At 40.3% G+C, this 18823-nt stretch overlaps 1 protein-coding gene across 4 annotated transcripts in view; it reads left to right on the top strand.

Moving 5' to 3' along the window:
- Positions 1-18823, top strand: part of UBE3D (ubiquitin protein ligase E3D) — a 186432-nt gene that overhangs the window by 114475 nt on the left and 53134 nt on the right. The window contains exon 10 of one of the 4 annotated variants that reach the window (XM_063724597.1): positions 13227-14350. Coding sequence (XP_063580667.1) covers positions 13227-13247 — 21 coding nt within the window. The 3' untranslated portion in view covers positions 13248-14350. 4 annotated transcript variants of the gene reach the window in all.

Here is an 18823-nt window from a genome sequence, read left to right as displayed (position 1 = left end):
ATGGCTTTTTTTATATTGAGGTATGTTCCTTCTATACCCAGTTTTGTAATAGTTTTTATCATGAAGTGATGTTGAATTTTTCCAGATGCATTTTTAGCACCACCATCAATTGAAATGTTTATGTGGTTTTTGGCCTTCATTCTGTTGATATGATATATCACACTGAGTGATTTGTATATTTTGAATCATCCTTGTATCCCTGGGATAAATCCTACTTGGCCATGAAGAAATATCTTTTTAATGTGTTATTGAATTCAGTTTGCTAGTATTTTATTGATAATTCTAAATCAATATTCTTTAGAGATAATTGGCTTGTAGTTTTCTTTTTTTAATGTGTCTTTGTCTAGTTTTGGTATCAAGGTAATACTTCTGGCCTCCTATAATGAGTTTGGAGGTATTCCATTCTCTATTTTCCAGAATAGTTTGAGTAGAAGTGGTATTAGTTCTTCTTTAAATGTTTGGTAGAATTTGGCAGTGAAGCCATCAGGTCCTGTGCTTTTCTTTACTGGGGAGCTTTTTATTATGACTTCCATCTCATTTGGTCTGTTCACAATTTTTTCATGGTTAAGTTTTGGTACATGGTATGTGTCTATGAATTTATTCATTTCTTCTAGATTTTCCTATTTATTGCCATATAGCTGCTCATAGTAGCCACTAATGATCCTATGAGTTTCTGCAGTATCAGTTGTAATTTCTCTTTTTCATCTCTGATTTTATTGATTTTATTTATTTATTCTCTCATGTTTTCTTAGTTATTCTGGCTAAAGATTTGTCAATTTTGTTTGCCTCTTCAAAAAAACCAACATTTTGTTTCATCGATCTTTTGTATTGTTTTCTTCATTTCAATTTCATTTATCTCTTCTGATCTTTACTATTTCCTTTTCTTCTACTAATTTTGAGTTTGGTTTGCTCTTGCTTTCCTAGTTCTTTAAGATGAATCATTAGGTTGTTTATTGAAGGTTTTTCTTCTGTTTTGATGTAGGCACTTATAGTTATAAACTTCCCTCCTAGAACTACTTTTGCTGTATTCCATAGGTTTTGGTATGTGTGTTTCCATTATCATTTGTTTCAAGAAATTTTTCAATGTACTTTTTAATGTCTTCATTGACCCACTGGTCCTTCAGGAGCATATTGTTAATTTCCATGTATTCATATAGTTTTCAAAATTCCTCTTGTTATTGATTAAAGTTTTATTCCATTGTGGTCAGAGAAGATGCTTGATGTTATTTCAATGTGTTTTGAGTGTTCTAAGACTTATTTTGTGATGTAACATAAGGTCTGTCATTGAGAATGATCTGTGTGCTGAGAAGAATGTGTATTCTTCAGCACCATAAGATAGGGCAAGAAAAAGAAAAGAAAATAAATTAAAAATTTAAAAAATATGTATTCTACAACCGTTGGATGAAATGTTCTGTAAGTATCTTTTAGGTTTATTTGGTCCATAGTGCAGATTAAGTTTGATGTTTCTTTTTCTGTTTTCTGTCTAGAAGATCTGTTGAATGCTGAAAGTGGGGTGTTGAAGTCTCCAGTTATTATTCTATTGGAGTTCATCTCTTTCTTTAATATCTTCTTTACATATCAGGGTGCTCCAGTTTTGGGTGCACATATATTTACAATCATCATATCATTTTGCTAAATGGACCCTTTTATCATTATATAATGACCTTCTTTGTCTCTTTGTATAGTTTTTGTCTTTAAATCTATTTTGGCTGATATAAGCCTAGCTACTTTCCTCTTTTTTGGTTTCCATTGACATAAAATATATTTTTCCATCTTTTTATTGGAGAGTTTACTTATATTCAGTGTTGTTATAGATAAGTAAAGACTTACTCCTGCCATTTTGTTCTTTGTTTCCTGGTTGTTTTGTGGTCTTCTCTTCCTTCTTTCCTTCCTGTCTTGCTTTTAGTAAAGGTGATTTCTTCTGGTGGTATGATTTAATTTCTTGCTTTTTTTTTTCTGTGCCTGTTGTATGATTTTTGATTTGAGGTTAACATGAGGTTTTCAAAAACTATCTTATAATTCATTATTTTAGGCTGATAACAACTAAACCCTGCTTGCATAAACAAACAAGCAAAAAGAAAACTAATAAAAACTCTACACTTTAACTTTGTCCCCCACTTTTTAATTAACTTTTTAATTTTTTTTTTGTTGTTTCTATTTATATCTTATTGTACTGTCTATGTCTTGAAAAGTTGTAGTTATTTTTGATTGGTTAGTCTTTTAGTCTTTCTACTTAAGAGTAGTTTACATACCACAGTTACAGTGTTATAATAGTCTATATTTTTCTGTGTACTTATTTTTGCTGGTGAGTTTTGTACCTTCAGATGATGTCTTATTGCTCATGAACATTCTTTTCTTTCTGATTGAAGTACTCTCTTTAGCATTTCTTCAAGGACAGGTCTGGTGTTGAAATTCCTCAGTTTTTGTTTGTCTGGGAAAGTCTTTATTTCTTCTTTGTGTTTGAAGGATATTTTCTCCAGATATACTACTCTAGGGTAAATTTTTTTTTCCTTCAGCATTTTAAATAGGTCATGCCACTCTCTCCTGACCTGTAAGGTTTCCACTGAAAAGTCTGCTGCTAGGTGTATTGGAGCTCCATTGTATGTTATTTGTTACTTTTCTGTTGGTGCTTTTAGGCTCCTTTCTTTATTCTTGACCTTTGGGAGTTTGATTATTAAATGCCTTGAGGTACTCATCTATGGGTTAAATCTGGTTGGTTTTCTATAACCTTCTTGTACTTGGATATTGATATCTTTCTCTAGGTTTGGGAAGTTCTCTGGTATTATCCCTTTGAATATACTTACTTCCCTCATCTTTTTCTCTGCCTCCTCTTTAAGGCATGTAACTCTTAAATTTGCCCCTTGGAGGCTATTTTCTAGATCTTGTATGTATGCTTCATTCTTTCATTATTCTTTTTGCTTTTATCTCCTCTGACTATATATTTGCAAATAGCCCACTAATTCTTCTGCTTAATCAATTCTCCTATTGAGAGACTCTGATTCAATCTTTAGTATGTAAGTTGCATTTTTCTACTCCAGAATTTCTTCTTGATTCTTTTTAATTAGTTCAATCTATTTGTTAAATTTATCTGATAACATTCTGAATTCCTTCTCTGTGTTATCTTAAATCTTACTGAATTTCCTCAACACAGCTATTTTGCATTGTCTGTCTAAAAAGTCTCATACCTTTCTTTCTCCTCCAGGATTGATCCCTGGTGCCTCATTTAGTTTGTTTGGTGAGGTCATGTTTTTCTGGATGGTCTTCATGTTTATTGATGCTTGTCAGTATCTGGGCATGGATATTGAAAAGTTAGGTATTTATTGTAGTCTTCACATCATGGGCTTGTTTTTACCTGTCCTTCTTGGGAAGGCTTTCCAGGCATTCAGAAGGACTTGGGTGTTGTGATCTAAGTCATATCTGTATTAGGAGACTGAAGCCTAGTAATTGTGTTATTCTTGGAGACTCATAGACTCATACTGGCATGGTGGTCTTAAATAAGATCCAGAATACTTCTCTAGACTACCTGGCAGACTCTTCTCTTCCCTTACCTTCTCCCAAACAAATGGAGTCAGTCAGTCTCTCTTTCTCCCTCTTTTTCTCTCTCCCTTTCTGTCTGTCTATCTTTCTCTGTGCTGAGCCACCTGGGGCTGAGGTGACACAATCACCCCTGTGGCTACCATCAGAAAGACTGCGCTGGGTCAGACCTGAAGCCAGCACAGCCCTGAGTCTCACCCAGTGTCCACTGTAACCAATACTTGGCTAACACCTATGTTTGCTGAAGGCCCTAGGGCTCTGCTATCAGCAGTTGGTAAAGCCAGCCAGGCTTGTGTTCTTCCCTTCAGGGTGGCAATTTCCTCCAGCCCCTGGGTGGGTCTAGAGATGTCATCTGAGAGCTAGGGGCTAGAGTTAAAAACCTTAGCAGTCTACTTGGTATTCTATTCTACTGTGGCTTAGCTGGTCCTTGAACCATGAGAAACAGTCCTTCCCACTCTTCCCTCCCCTTTCCACAGGCAGAAGAGCCTCACTCCATGACCACAACCACCAAAAACCCATAGGGAGTACTGCCAAGCTACTGCTGATGTTCACATAAGGCCCAAGGGCGCTTTAGTCAACTTGGGGTGAATTCTGCCAGACTGGGACTCACCCTTCAGGGCAGTGGGCTTCTCTTTGGCTCAGGACAGATAGAGAAATGCTGTCTAAAAACCAAGTCCTGGACTCAGGGACCCAAAGAACCTGGCTTTGTGCTCTACCCAACTGTGACCAAGCTGGTACCTAAAGTGCAAGACAAAGTCCCCTTTACTTTTCCCTTTGCTTTCCTCAAGCAAAAGGAGTTTCTCACCATAGCCATCACAGCTTCAAATGTGTTGTGTCTCAGCTGAAGTCAGCAACTCTCAGAATCTTACCCAAGGCCCACAGCTCACTACCTGGGTATCACTACTGGTTATTCAGGGCCCAGGCCCAGCCCCTGGGCTGGGTCCTTCCCTTTACGACAACAGATTCCCTTCTGGTCCAGGATATGTCTACAAATGTCATCCAGGAGCTAGGGCCTGGAATGGGGCCTCACAACCCTGATCAGTTCTCTGTCCTACTGTGGCCGAGCTAGTATTCAAGATTCAAAATAAAAATCCTCTTTACTCTTCCCTCTCCTCTCTCCAAGTGGAAGGAAGGGGTCTATTTTGGAGTTGTGTTGCCTAGAGTTGGGGGAGGGGTGGCGCAAGCACTCCCTTAGCTGCCCCAGCTAGTGTCTCAGTAGGTTGCATCACCCCCGAGTCCACTTGCTCCAAGCCCAGCTCAGCATTAAGACTTGCAGTCCCTGTGGTCTAGGTTGCTTTTCAAGTTTTTTTATGGCCCCAGAGCACTTCAGCCCACAGTAACAAAGCTTGACCGAACTCAAGTTCCCACCACTGGGATGGGCGATTCCCTTCTGGCTAGGGTTGATCTGCATGTTCCCTGCTTGTGTGGGCATCAGCTGAGTTCCACTTGGTTTTGCTTTCCACTGTAACCAGGAAGCACTGAGTTTAATGTGAAGTCTCATTCACTGCACTGTCCTCCTTCAAGAGCACAGATTTATCTGAGCTGTGCAGCTGCTGTGGGGGAATGGGGGAGGGGTGGCATTGGCAATTCAAGACTGTTTCCTATTCTTTTCAGTGATATGAAGTTAAAATCAGATACCATGAGTCCTTACCTGATTTTTAGTTCTTTTTTTTTGTTTTTTGTTTTTTGTTTTGAGACAGGGTCTCGCTCTGTCACCCAGGCTGTAGTGTAGTGTTGCGATCTCAGCTCACTGCAACCTCCACCTCCTGGGCTCAAGCAATCCTCCCAACTCAGCCTCCTGAGTAGCTGGGACTACAGGTACATGCCACCATGCCCAGCTAATTTTTGTATTTTTAGTGGACACGGGGTTTCACCATGTTGCCCAGGGAGATCTTGAATTCCTGGGCCCAAGCAATTCTCCCACCTCAGCCTTCAAAAGTGCTAGGATTACGGGCATGAGCCACCGTGCCTGGCTGAGTTTCGGTTCTTAAGAATGTGATTTTTTTGTGTGTAGATAGTTGTCAAATTTGGTTTCCTTGTCAGGGAGACAGTGGGTAGGGTATTCTATCCCGCCATCTTGCTTCAACCCTCCAAATCAATCTAACTCCCATTTTTAAAAAGTAAGTAAAGGTGAAAAAAGTAAGTAAAGTGGGCAAGTATACCAAAATGTGAGGCTACGTTTTAAATGTTGGTCTTCTAATTCTGAATCTATTGTTTATTCCACCTCATGACAGATACATCAAAGTAAATGCCAGATGGTCCTCTTTGACAGTCTTGTGTCTTGTATAACTTATTTTTACCATGTGGCAGCAACAATATCTCTTTCACTAATGTCATCCTTTAGAGAACAACAGCCTTCAAACATGGGAGCAGTGTGAGAAATATTCTCAAGCATTACGGATCGTGGCAAATAAGTGGAGTGTTATCAAATTACAGCGTTCTGTATATGTTGTATAGTTTAATCATATGGTGAAAATGTGTCGGAAAGAAGAAATAAAAAGCTTTATGGACTTTATTACCACCTGATAATTAGGGTTGATCAGGGATATTTCCTGTTCTAGAGGGACTTGAAATCATACACTGTTCTGTTGTGAAGGATGACGTAATTGAAGCATCTTGAATATGAGACCCACATACTATTCTAGACCAGGAAATTCTCCATTGCTTGTTACTTATCTGTAATTTGATTTTAACTTTAAGAAACTCACTGATACTTAAAATTTTCATCTTTTTCATGATGTAAAAATCATATATTTAACTTCACAATTATTCAGATGTTAATAGTTTTATAATTATCTCACTCAGCTAGTGTTTTACTACCTGTCAATATCTGTATCAAAAGAAAAGAAAACAAGATAACATGAAAATTATATTTAGTCATTTTGCCATTTATTGGCACCTTAGGTGAAAAGCTTTGATGATACAGGAGTTTAAAGTTGTGGTTTAAACTTAATGTATTAGTTCATTCTCATGCTGCTGTGATTAAATACCCGAGACTAAGTAATTATAAAGAAAAGAGGTTTAATTGACTCACAGTTCAGCATGATATAGGAGACCTCAGGAAACTTACAATCATGGCAGAAGGCACCTCTTCACAGGGCAGCAAGAGAGAGAATGAGTGCAAGCAGGGGAAATGCCAGATGCTTATAAAACCATCAGATCTCATGAGACTCACCTACTGTCATGAGAGCAGCATGGGGGAAACTGCCCCCATGATCCAGTTACCTCCACCTGGTCCTGTCCTTGACACATGAGGATTATGGGAATTACAATTCAAGGTGAGATTTGGGTGGGGACAAAAAACCAAACCATACCATTTTGCCCCGGTCCCTCCCAAATCTCATGTCCTCACATTTCAAAACACAATCATGCCCTTCCAACAGTCCCCCAGAGTCTTAACTCATTCTAGCATTAACCCAAAAGTCAAATTCCAAAGTCTCATCTGAGACAAGGCAAGTCCCTTCTGCCTGTGAGCCTGTAAAATCAAAAGCAAGTCAGTTACTTCCTAGATACAATGGGGGTACAGGCATTAGGTAAATATACCCATTCCACAGGGGAGAAATTGGCCAAAACAAAGGGGCTACAGGCCCCATGTAAGTCTGAAATCCAATAGGGCAGTCATTAAACCTTAAAGTTCCAAACTGATGTCCTTTGACTCCATGTCTCACATCCAGGTCATGCTGAGGCAAGAGGTGAGCTCCGATGCTTTGGGAAGCTCTGCCCCTGTGGCTTTGCAGGGTACAGCCCCCGTCCTGGCTGCTTTCATGGGCTGGTGTTGAGTGTTTGTGCAGGTGTACAGTGCAAGCTGTCTGTGGAGCTACCATTCTGTGGTCTGGTTGACGGTGGCCCTCTTCTCACAGCTCCACTAGGCAGTGCCCCACTGGGTACTCTGTGTGGGGGCTCAGACCCCACATTTCTGCTCCTCACTGCCCTAGCAGAGGTTCTCCATGAGGGCTCTGCGCCTGCAGCAACCTCTGCCTGGACATCCAGGCATTTCCATACATCCTCTGAAATCTAGGTGGAGCTTCCCAAACTTCAATTCTTGACAACTGTGCACTCACAGGGCCAATACCATATGTAAGCCACCAGGGCTTGGGGCTTGCACCCTTTGAAACAATGACCTGAGCTGTACGTTGGCCCCTTTTAGCCACGGCTGGAGCTGGATAGGCAGTGGCTGGGATGCAGGCTTGGCCCTGGCCCACAAAACCATTTTTTCCTCCTAGCACTCTGGGCCTGTGATGGGAGGGGCTGCCCTGAAGGTCTCTGACATGCCCTGGAGACATTTTTCCCATTGCCTTGGTGATTAACATTCTGCTCCTTGTATCTTATGCAAATTTCTGCAGCCAGCTTGCATTTTCTCCCAGAAAATGGGTTTTTGTTTTCCATCACATTGTCAGGCTGCAAATTTTCCAATCTTTTATGCTGTGCTTCCCCTTTAAATATAAGTTCCAATTTCAGATCATCTCTCTCAAGGTTAAAGTTCCACAGATCTCTAGGACAGGGGCAAAATGCCTCCAGTCTCTTTGCTAAAACATAGCAAGAGTGACCTTTCTATTCCAGTTCCCAACAAGTTTCTTATCTCCCATCTGAGACCACCTCAGCCTGGACTTCATTCTTCATATCACTCTCAGCATGTTGGTCAAAACCATTCAATAATCTCTAGGAAGTTCCAAACTTTCTCACATCTTCCTGTCTTCCTCTGAGCCTTCCAAACTGTTCCAACCTCTGCCTGTTTCCCAGTTCCAAAGTCACTTCCACATTTTGGGTATATTTATAGCAGCACCCTGCTCTACTGGTACCAGTTTACTATATTAGTCCTTTCTTGCTGCTATAAAGAACTCCCTGAGACTGGGCAGTTTATAAAGAGGTTTAATTAACTCACAGTTCTGTATGACTGGGGATGCCTCAGGAAACTTACAATCATGGCAGAAGGTACCTCTTCACGGGGCAGCAGGAGAGAGAATGAGTGCCAACAGGGGAAATGCCAGATGCTTATAAAACTATCAGATCTCATGAGAACTCACTCACTATCACAAGAGCAGCATGAGGGAAATTGCCCCCATAATCCGATTACCTCCACCTAGTCCTGCCCCTGATGCATGGGGATTCTGGGGATTACAATTCAAAGGGAAATTTGGGTGGGGACACAGAGCCAAACCGTATTACTAAAGAACTTTAAAAATAATAATATAATAACTTACAGGGGCTCCTAGAAATAGATAGAGGCCTGGGAATTTTACAGGTAAGTAGCAACAATGGGCTATAGAGAAGAGGAAGTGAAGTTTTTATCTCTGCACTCTTTTTTTTCTATATACTTTCAAACATTGTACTACATAAATGACCTCATCTGTTATATTCCACTTTCATCTCTGGGTGAATTATAGCCATTATTATTTTTTTTAAGTAATGTTTTCCCCTAACTATATATATAAAATAAAACCTTTTATCATAAAAAAATTGGAAAATTCATAAAAATGTAAAGAAAATTAAGATCACTGGGAGTAACCAGTATTGACATTTTAGAGTAATTTTTTTTTTTTTTTTTTTTTGGAGACAGTCTTGCTCTGTCACCCAGGATAGAGTGCAGTGGCATGATCTCAGCTCATTGCAACCTCCGCCTCTTGGGTTCAAGCAGTTCTCCTGCCTCAGCCTCTTAAGTAGCTGAGATTACAGATGCCACACCCGGCTAATTTTTGTGTTTTTAGTAGAGATGGGGTTTCACCATATTGGCCAGGCTCGTCTTGAACTCCTGACCTTAAGTGATCCACCTGCCTCGGCCTCCCAAATTGCTGGGATTACAGGTGTGAGCCACCGTGCACGGCCATTTTAGAGTAATTATTATTAGTCCTATTTTTAATGTGTGCTATACACGCACACACAAATATATATATTAATATAAAATTGGGCTCATTGAAGATGCTGCCTGGGGCACAGTACTGACAATACTCTGCTCTTTCCTCTGTTTCATCTCCTGGCATGAAGACATATACTTTTCCCAAGAGACTATCAAGGGGCCTTGGGGACATTATATATGAGGGTCTCAGGGTCCTGTTATTAGCTGAGAGTGGGTAGGGAAGAAGAGTGTGAGTGATTCCACATGTCAAAGGGCTTCTGCAGATGTAGTCATGAAGCAGACAGACCTGAACCAAGATGGGCAGGCACTCCCTAGAATTTTCACTCAGCACTTGTGGTAATCCACGTGTGCATCGCAGGGAACTGAGATGGGAGTGGTGTTGGCACCCTCGGGTCCCTGGATGTGTCCACTATTTTTCCTTTCCTGCTAATGCCTTTGTCCTCAGTATGCAAAGATAATCAGGAGTTGAGTGCTAGTCATTATATTTAGGAACTTCGTTCTCAAAGGTAGTGATTACTGTCCTATTTTCCATCTCTCTCCTCAAAACAATTTCTGAGAATTGCCTCAGCAATTTGGATGTGAAAGATGTTGCCATCTTCATTCCTTTTTGCCCTGCAGGGCGTTCTGTGGTCTGGGGAAATAAGCAGGTATTCTTAGTTGAATACAGTTCTCTAATCTGAATTGTCTCATCCTCTGCCTCCTTTCATTTTGGACTCTCCTTTTTGCCATACTCCAGAGAGAATGTGGAGGATGGGGCCAGGCAGACAGCCTGGAGGTTAACCAGAAATTTAGTCAGATCCACGTTGCTGCCACATCACATCTTTCAAAAGGCTGATTCCTTACCCAGATACCTGCCACGTGACCTGCCCCTCAGACATTTCTGTCCCTACCAAGGAGTTGAGGTTGTGGGCAAAGCTGGACAGTTTCTGTGCTTTCTGTAGCACTTGGTAGGGGAGGTCTGATGGGACTTAGGATGCTCTGCCCTTTGCTTTATTGAGAGAAGCAGGGATGATATATAGCTTACTAAGTCTATAATTATGTTTCTTGTTTTGTTTGGTTGTGTTAAGTAAGTTAATTTTTTCCTGATTCTAAAGGAAATACCGTCATGTATCACTTAATGATAGAGATACATTCTGAGAAACATGTCATGAGGCATCACAGAGAATGTCATAGAGTGCACTTACACAAACCTGGATGGGCTGGGACAGACACAAACCTAGATGGGCTAGGACAGTCTACTACACACCTAGGCTATGTGGTATGGCCCATTGCTCCTAGGCTGCAAGCCTATATGGCATTGTACTGAATACTGTAGGCAATTGTAATACAATGATAAGTATTTGTGTATCAAAATATATCTAAACATAGAAAAGGTACAGTAAAAATATGGTACAAAAGATAAAAAGTAGTGTACTTGTATAGGGCAGCTCCATTATAATCTTATGAGACTACTGTTGTACATGTGGTCCCTTGTTGATCAGACATCATTATGCAGCTCATGACTGTATGTACCCACGATAGACAATGTGGTATGGGTTTTTCATTAGCAAAACAATACATATTTTTACTTTTAGCAAACTAAAAATATAGAATCTTAAAACTGAACCAATGGCTACCTAGCCCAATTCAGTCCATCTGTCCTTCATGGTGGGGAGAGAAGGCCTAGGGACAAGGCCTGGCAGGCTCTGGGCAGCCTTTGTGATTTGAGAGCACTCACCTTCTCTTACCTCAGTATCTGTAACACAGAAATGGGGATAAGGAGAACTGGAAGACGGATAGGGTTTGTCTAATTCTGTGATGACATTATTATGAATGGTACTTGTTATTTTTTTTTTTTTTAATAGACAGGGTGTCCAGTCTCACTCGGTCACCCTGGCTGAAGTGTGGAGCATAGTAGCACGATCGTAGCTCACTGCAGCCTCAAACTGCTGAGTTCAAGCAATCCTCCTGCCTCAGCCTCCCATGTAGCTGGGATTATAGATGCATGCCACCACACCAGACTATGGTGTTAGTTCTTAAATGTCAGTGTACATGGGAAGCTTGTTTAAAATTTAGATTTCTTAGTGATCTAGGAAATCGGAGTCCTAGCCAGAGACTAGGGCTATTGATTCCGATTCAATAGCCCTGAAGTAGAGCCCAAAAATCTGCATTAACAAGCATCCAAAAGTGTGTATGACAGGGAATTTCAAGAACGAAACTGTAAGAAACACGTGATAAGAGAATATACACCAACTAAAGTGAGAAATGAAAGAATTTTAATTACAACAACATCTAGTCACAGGTCCAAATAGGTTAATTATTTTCCTCTTTTCTTCACTGCTCCTTATTAACCTGCACTTAACAGTCTGTATTGCGCTAAACTGAATAGTTGTCATGAAGTTTGTATTTTTTCTTTTTTTTTCCTTCTCTCTTTACCCTCAGATGCTTTGTAGAATCCTGGTGTTACCTCTGTCACTCCTCTTTCTGCCATTGGTGTGAACACCTGGCATCCCCACATCTCCTGATATCTGGGCTTCTTGCTTTTCTCAGGGATGTGCAGCCTCTGTAATCCTCTCTCTCACAGCACGTCTGATGTGGTAGGACAGTCGCTCACGCTGATGTCAGACACTCAAGATCTAGTCTGGACTGCTGACCCTCTTCTAGCAGATAACCCTCTATGGATCCCAGTTTCTTTATCTATGGGATGAAGGGTTGGGTTAAATTACATATGTAAGTATTTTTAAGTAGAGGCACAGAGTCATTTTTGTTTGTTCCCAGCTGTTCCTAATTTATTCACCCAGGCTGTGTAATATAACTGTATTCCTTAAATGTTATAGAACCTTATTTCTTGTGAACATCCTAGAAGTGTTTAACTGAGGAAAAATGTAGATAAAGTGAGATTACATAGGGTTGTTGTGTGTGTGTCTGTGTGCGCGCGCACGCCCGTGTGCTCTCCAAGAGGATGGAGTTGATGCTGTAAGACCTCCCTAACAGCTGCCAGGAAGGGACAGGAATGATGGGGTAGAGTGCTATCTGGCCCTTGGCTCTTCCTGCCTCTGAGACATAGGTAACTCTTTCATGTGGAGGCTAGTAAAGGAAGAACCCTGTCCAAAGGTCTGTTTGTCACAGAAACTTGAAATGTTCTCTGACAGCCCGTAATTTCCCCCCTTTCCTCTTCCTTCTTTACCCTCCCTTAGACTTTTTGCACTTTTGGCTTCCCCTTTTATTTTTCACTCTGGTGCACATTGAAACATTTATGGCTTAGGAAGTTTTCAGTGATTTTGTCTTTGTATTTTACTTATAAGTATAGTTAGTCCAAGAAAGTTTTCTAAAATGTGAGCCTCTTCTGTTGCCTGGAGCTGCTACCGAGAGGACTTTGTTCTTTCCCACACACTGAGCATGGCTGTGTTCAGTCAAGTGGTGGGTCTTACTTCCTTGGAAAGGAGGCTAAAGATATGTGTCTGCTTTTAGAAACAAAGTGGGATCAAGATTGAAATAACTGAGCTTGCTTCACTCGTGGAGGGAGCTGCTGTGTTGTTATCAGGAGCTTTTTTTGTGTGTTTTTGTTGTTGTTGTTTGTTTGTTTTGTTTTGTTTTGTTAGAAGGGGGAAACAACAGCCTGGGGAGGATGTCAGCCTTCAAGGGAATGTAGTTTGGAAGGTGAAACTGTTCTCAAGCCTCCACTGAGAACCTCTTGTGGGCCCTCCTGGTAGTGAGTAATCATTTCAGCAAAGTGAGAATATTTAGAATAGAAGAGGTATTGGGGGATCTTTTCTAGTCTAAATGGGAATAAGCCAAAGGAAGCATGGGAAACAAGAATGAAATTATTTTATTGTCCCTTTGGTCCTCACTCTTATAGACCTCATCTATGGAGCAGTAAAGAAAAGGGCCTGCAGTGGAGGTGGAAGATATGTTTGGGCTCCTTCATGACTGTGATGAAACCAGCAACCAGCGTGACTGGACCTAAGTCACTTTCCCTGTCTATACCCCAGTGTTTTCATTCCTCCTGCGCTAAACCGATTCTAACTTCTAGTAGTTGAAAGTTTCACAGAAGTGTAAGAGCTTGTGGATTAAACTAGCCTGAAGAAGAAAAATTATCATCCAGTTTGCCCTTCTCTGAGATTAGCACATTGCTTCTTTGGGGGTTGGAGGTTGGAAGTGATGGTCACAAACCAAGTGATCATGTCTGGGCAGCAGGGAAGGGGCTTCAACTAGGGACTTAATGCAATTAGCATCAACAGTTGGCTTTCAATAATTTAAGACAGTGTGATTAATCTGTAGCATACAAAGGCTGTCTGGTATACAGTCCAAAGCTGTGATAACAGAGCACAGACTAAATTGGCAGAATAATGTTTCAGTGCTGGCTCCTTTTCTTGACTCTTTAGAACTGAATGCAGTTCTTCATTTAAAAAGAAAAAAACTTGTATGTGTCCATAGTCCCTATATTTCTGGTTCTCTTCTTGCTGGTAGTAAATTATTGTTTTCTTCTGATTTAACTTCAGCTTGAAAATCATTTGTAAAGGCAATAAATATTTGAGACATTGATCATTTGAACCATCAGCTGCTTTTCATTGAGTCCCTGAAATATGCTGATGTTTTTAGCAGAAATCAGAGCACTTAAAATAGAAGGCTTGGTTCTTGCTATTTTTATTTTAAATAGCACAGTTAAATCTGTTTGTATTACATTTTTGTGTCACTAATGTAGTTAGACTTACGTCTACAATCTTTGGCAGGGGCAGGATGGAATGTATTTAGGATTTTCTAGCAGATACTAAATTGTTCAGTATATTTACCTTTTTTAAACAAGCAAAGACCTTACCATTGTTGTTTTTTGGGTTTTTTTTTACCACCTCTAGGCACATTCCGCCCTCTCACCCCACATTTCCCCGTTGCTATTATCTATTGTTTTTCCTGGTTTCACTTAAAAACACAAAAATTCATTATTTTAAATATTTTCTTGTTCATTACCTAACACATATAATTATCAGGCTTTTTTTTTCTTACATCTCACTTCCTGTAGTATTCTTGTCACTGACAGTTTGTGAATGGGAAACTCTCTTAGTCTTTGTACATCTGGAAATGTCTTCATTTTGTTCACAGTCTTTAGTGATGGCTAAGCTAAGTATAGAATTCTATACCCCTTTTCACTTTGAAGATCTATCACTCATTGCCTGCTGACATCTATTTTTGTTGATAAGACAGCTGTTGTAAGACTATTTGCTATTCCTATGAAGATAAACTGTCTCCTTTCTTTTTTTTTTTTTTTTTTTTTTGAGACGGAGTCTCGCTCTGTCGCCCAGGCTGGAGTGCAGTGGCGCAATCTCCGCTCACTGGAAGCTCCGCCTCCCGGGCTCACGCCATTCTCCTGCCTCAGGCTCCGGAGTAGCTGGGACTACAGGCGCCAGCCACCACGCCCGGAGAATTTTTTGTATTTTTAGTGGAGACGGGGTTTCACCGTATTGTAGCCAGGATGGTCTCGATCTCCTGACCTCGTGATCCGCCCGCCTCGGCCTCCCAAAGTGCTGGGATTACAGGCGTGAGCCACCGCGCCCGACCAACTGTCTCCTTTCTTTTTCCTGCTGGCCTGTAAGATTTTATCTTCATGCTTGATATACTATAGATTTACAGTGATGTCTTAAGTGTGGAATTTTAAAAACTTATTCTATGTAGTACTCTGAGAATACATGTAAGAACTCCTGTCTTTAAGTAGTTCTATAAAATGATCAGCTATTATATATTAAATTTCCATTATCCCCACCCCCATTTCCTCATTCTGACCTTCTATTAGACATATATTGGTGATGTAGTTTGAATATTTGTCCCCATCCAAATCTTATGTTGAATTTTAATCCCAGATGTTGGAAGTGGGTGGGGCCAGGTGGAAGGTTGTTTGGGTCACAGGGGTGTATCTCTCATGAATGGCATGGGCTATGCCCTTGGTGATAAGTGAGCTCTCACTCTGGGTTCACACAAGATCTGCTAGTTTAAAAGTGTGTGGCACCCCCACCCCTCTTTCTTGCTTGCTCTGCTTTCTCCATGTGATGAGCCTGCTTCCCCTTCACCTTCTGCTATGATTGTAAGCTTCCTGAAGACTCCCTAGAAGCCAAGCAGATGCCAGCACCATGCTTCCTATAAAGCCTGCAGAACCATGAGCCAGTTAAACCTCTCTTATTTATAAATTACCCAGTCTTAGATATTTCTCTATAGCAATGCAAGAATGGCCTAATACTATTAGAGTCATTCTTGCATTCTCCTTGCCTATTCTCCTTGTCTCTTAACTGTTTTTTCATATATATATACATATACATATACATATATATATGATTTGTAAATACACACTCATACTTATTTTTATCACAGAACTGTATCAGAATAAATTCCTCAGTACTAGATCTTCCAGTTCACTCATTCTGTTGTTTATCTCCAGTATTGAGTTCTATTTCAGTGGCTATGTATTTTCATTTCCAAGGTACCACATTTTAAAAATCTCTATGAAGATATTAAACATAGCCTATAAACATTCTTAGTTTGTTCTGTTATTTTTTTTTTTTCTGAAAGTGCTTATTCTTCTACTTGTTAATTTTGTGGCTAAATTAGATGTCTTCATGTGTTTTGGAATTTTGATTTGCAAGCTCACCTTGTTTAACAACTGTTTTCTCCTCCTTACTCCTTCCCACAACTTGCCTCACCCCCGTGGTAGTTTTGCAGCTGCTTCTGCATCTATGTCTGTGTTTTTCTATTTCTCTAGATGAGAAGCCCCATGTAAGTCATAACTTCCAGCATTTGTCAGCAACAGTTTTCTTTGGTTTCCTTTCATAAACATCATGCAGTCTAAGTCCAGCCCCTCTGTTAAAAAATTAAAATAACAGAACAAAGTAAAAAGATATACAAGCTGTGTTTAATGTCCTCATTGTATTAGTCCATTCTCACACTGCTATAAAGAACTGCCTTAGGCTGGATAATTTATAAAGAAAAGAGGTTTAATTGACTTACAGTTCCACGTGGCTGGGGAGGCCTCAGGAAATTTATAATCATGGTGGAAGGGGAAGCAAGGCATGTCTTACATGGCGGTGGGTGAGAGAGAGTGTGTGAAGGAGGAGCTGTGAAACACTGATAAAACCATCAGATCTTGTGAGAACTCACCCACTGTCAAGAGAACAGCATGGGGGAAACGGCCTCCAGGATCCAATCACCACCTACCAGGACACTCCCTCAACACGCGGGGATTATGGGGATTACAATTCGAGCTGAGATTTGGGTGAGGACACAGAGCCAGACCATATCACTCATAATGATTTTTTTTAATTTGATACCTTGGAAATGAAAAGACCTTAACTTTAGCCCCACTAGGCAGTTCCATGGCTTTAGCTCTGCCTCCACACTGTGTGCTTCTGGTCCATGGAAGTGCTTAGCTTGTTTTCTGAGTATAGCTATGATTTGGAATTCTCTCATTTTATATTTTTTCTGTCATTGCCTGATATTTGAAGAAGGCAAAGACTTTTAGTGTAATCTTTGGCTCTCTATGATTTAACCTTTGTTTTCATTTCGTATCTGTAGAAGGAAAATAACAACTGCCCTTCCCATCTTTGAAAGCACTTTGTAAGTAAAAAAGGCAAGTTGTGGGTATTTGTATAATTAATGTAATTGGTATCACATTTTACCACTACACTCTACCTATGGAGTCAAGGATGTTCAGGATGGGTGGGTGGCATGCTAGGGGAATGAAATACCTTAGGTCATAATAGATTTAAACATCCCTAAAGTTGTCTGCTAAATGTTGTCAATGGTTTAGTCCACAAATTGCAGAGTGCTTTCTACAGGTAAATGGATTGTGACTGTATATTTACTTTTAGAGTTGCGTGCAATGAAAATGAAATTGTTTTTCATGACAGTAAAGCTGGCTCACTATTCACTGGATTATTCTGTTTTTCTAAACTCTGTTGTGATGGTATCCAGAACCTATCTTGCCATTTGCTGCTTAGGTGCTTTATAAAATCTGTCTAAACTAAAGATGGATTTGCTCTGGATATAAAAGAGTTTATTAAAGTTTGTCTTTCAGGTGCTTATCACCATCATTGCATAATGTTGAAGGCCTACAGAGTCATACTGTGAAGGTGATGCCTTTTATCAGTGTTATAAACCATTTTGTTTGTATCTTCCCCCACCCCCCAAAAAAACCCAAATCTGCTTGGTCAGGTGGCAGGAATCAACAAGAGAAGCCACTGCCTGAATTTGACCCTGGATACACAAAATTAAAGGTTTTCCCCTCTCATACTGTCACATTCTTTATAACAGACAACTAGAGCCCTGCTTTTCTCTTTTAGCTATGTTTTATTAATTGAAAAGTTGTGTTCTTCTCTCTCTCCATGCTCTAGCACATCCCCTGGTGTCTAAAAATGCTCCATACACATTTCCTGGTAGCAGAAAACAATGGCAATTAGGTAGTACTCAGTCTCCCAAACTAAAAACAAAAAACAACTTTCCAATTAGGAAAACACTGCACAAAGCCATACCCTTAGCATTACTTATAGGCAGAGAATACAAAAGCACAAATAGCTGTGGATAAATAGGGAAAAAACATAAGTAAGTTCCAGTGTTCAGTTCCTCACACTTCTTCCACACTTCCATTCATGTCAGGCTTCATGGAGGGCAAAGCAGACCAAGAAAAACTGTGAAAACAGAAAAGATAGGCTAGTGACAGTGCCTAAGGGTGATTTGGAATGACCACCAGAAAGATTAAATGTAGCCTACAGTTTAAAATGCGGGGAAAATGACCAAGCAGATCACAGCATGGAGTATAAGGAAGGGATTTTAAAGTCACATGATTTAAAGAGCCAAAGGCCATATAGGACCAGATACACCATTTAAAGATACACCATTTTATAGGACCAGATACTATTTAAATGGACAATCATCATTTAAAAGGATAGGTATTTAATGGGTCAGTCTTCCCAAGCATTGTTTCCAGTGAAACTACTCTATATGATACTATAGTGGTGGATATGTGTCATCATATGTATTAGTCTGTTCTCATGCTGCTAATAAAGACATACCTGAGAGTGGGTAATTTATAAAGAAAAGAGGTTTAATTGACTCACAGTTCAGCATGATTTAGGAGGCCTCAGGAAACTTACAATCATGGTGGAAGGGGAATTGAACACATGTCACATGGTGTGACAGCAAGGAGAAGAATGAGAGTGAAGGTAGGAGAAGCCCCTTATAAAACCATTATATCTCATGAGAACTCACTCACTATCAGGAGACAGCATGAGGGTAACCACCCCCATGATTCAATTACCTTACACCAGGTCCCTCCCACGACACATGGAGATTATGGTAACTACAATTCAAGATGAGATTTCAGTGAGGACACAGCCAGACTATATCTTTTCACCCCGGCCCCTCCCAGATCTCATGTCCTCACATTTCAAAACCCAATCCGGGTCCAAAGACTCA

This window comes from Pongo abelii, chromosome 5 (genome assembly GCF_028885655.2).
Source record: "Pongo abelii isolate AG06213 chromosome 5, NHGRI_mPonAbe1-v2.0_pri, whole genome shotgun sequence".
In the NCBI taxonomy this organism is placed as follows: domain Eukaryota; kingdom Metazoa; phylum Chordata; class Mammalia; order Primates; family Hominidae; genus Pongo; species Pongo abelii.
Note: the sequence above shows the minus strand (reverse complement) of the source record. Positions and strands in the feature narration are given on the sequence as shown.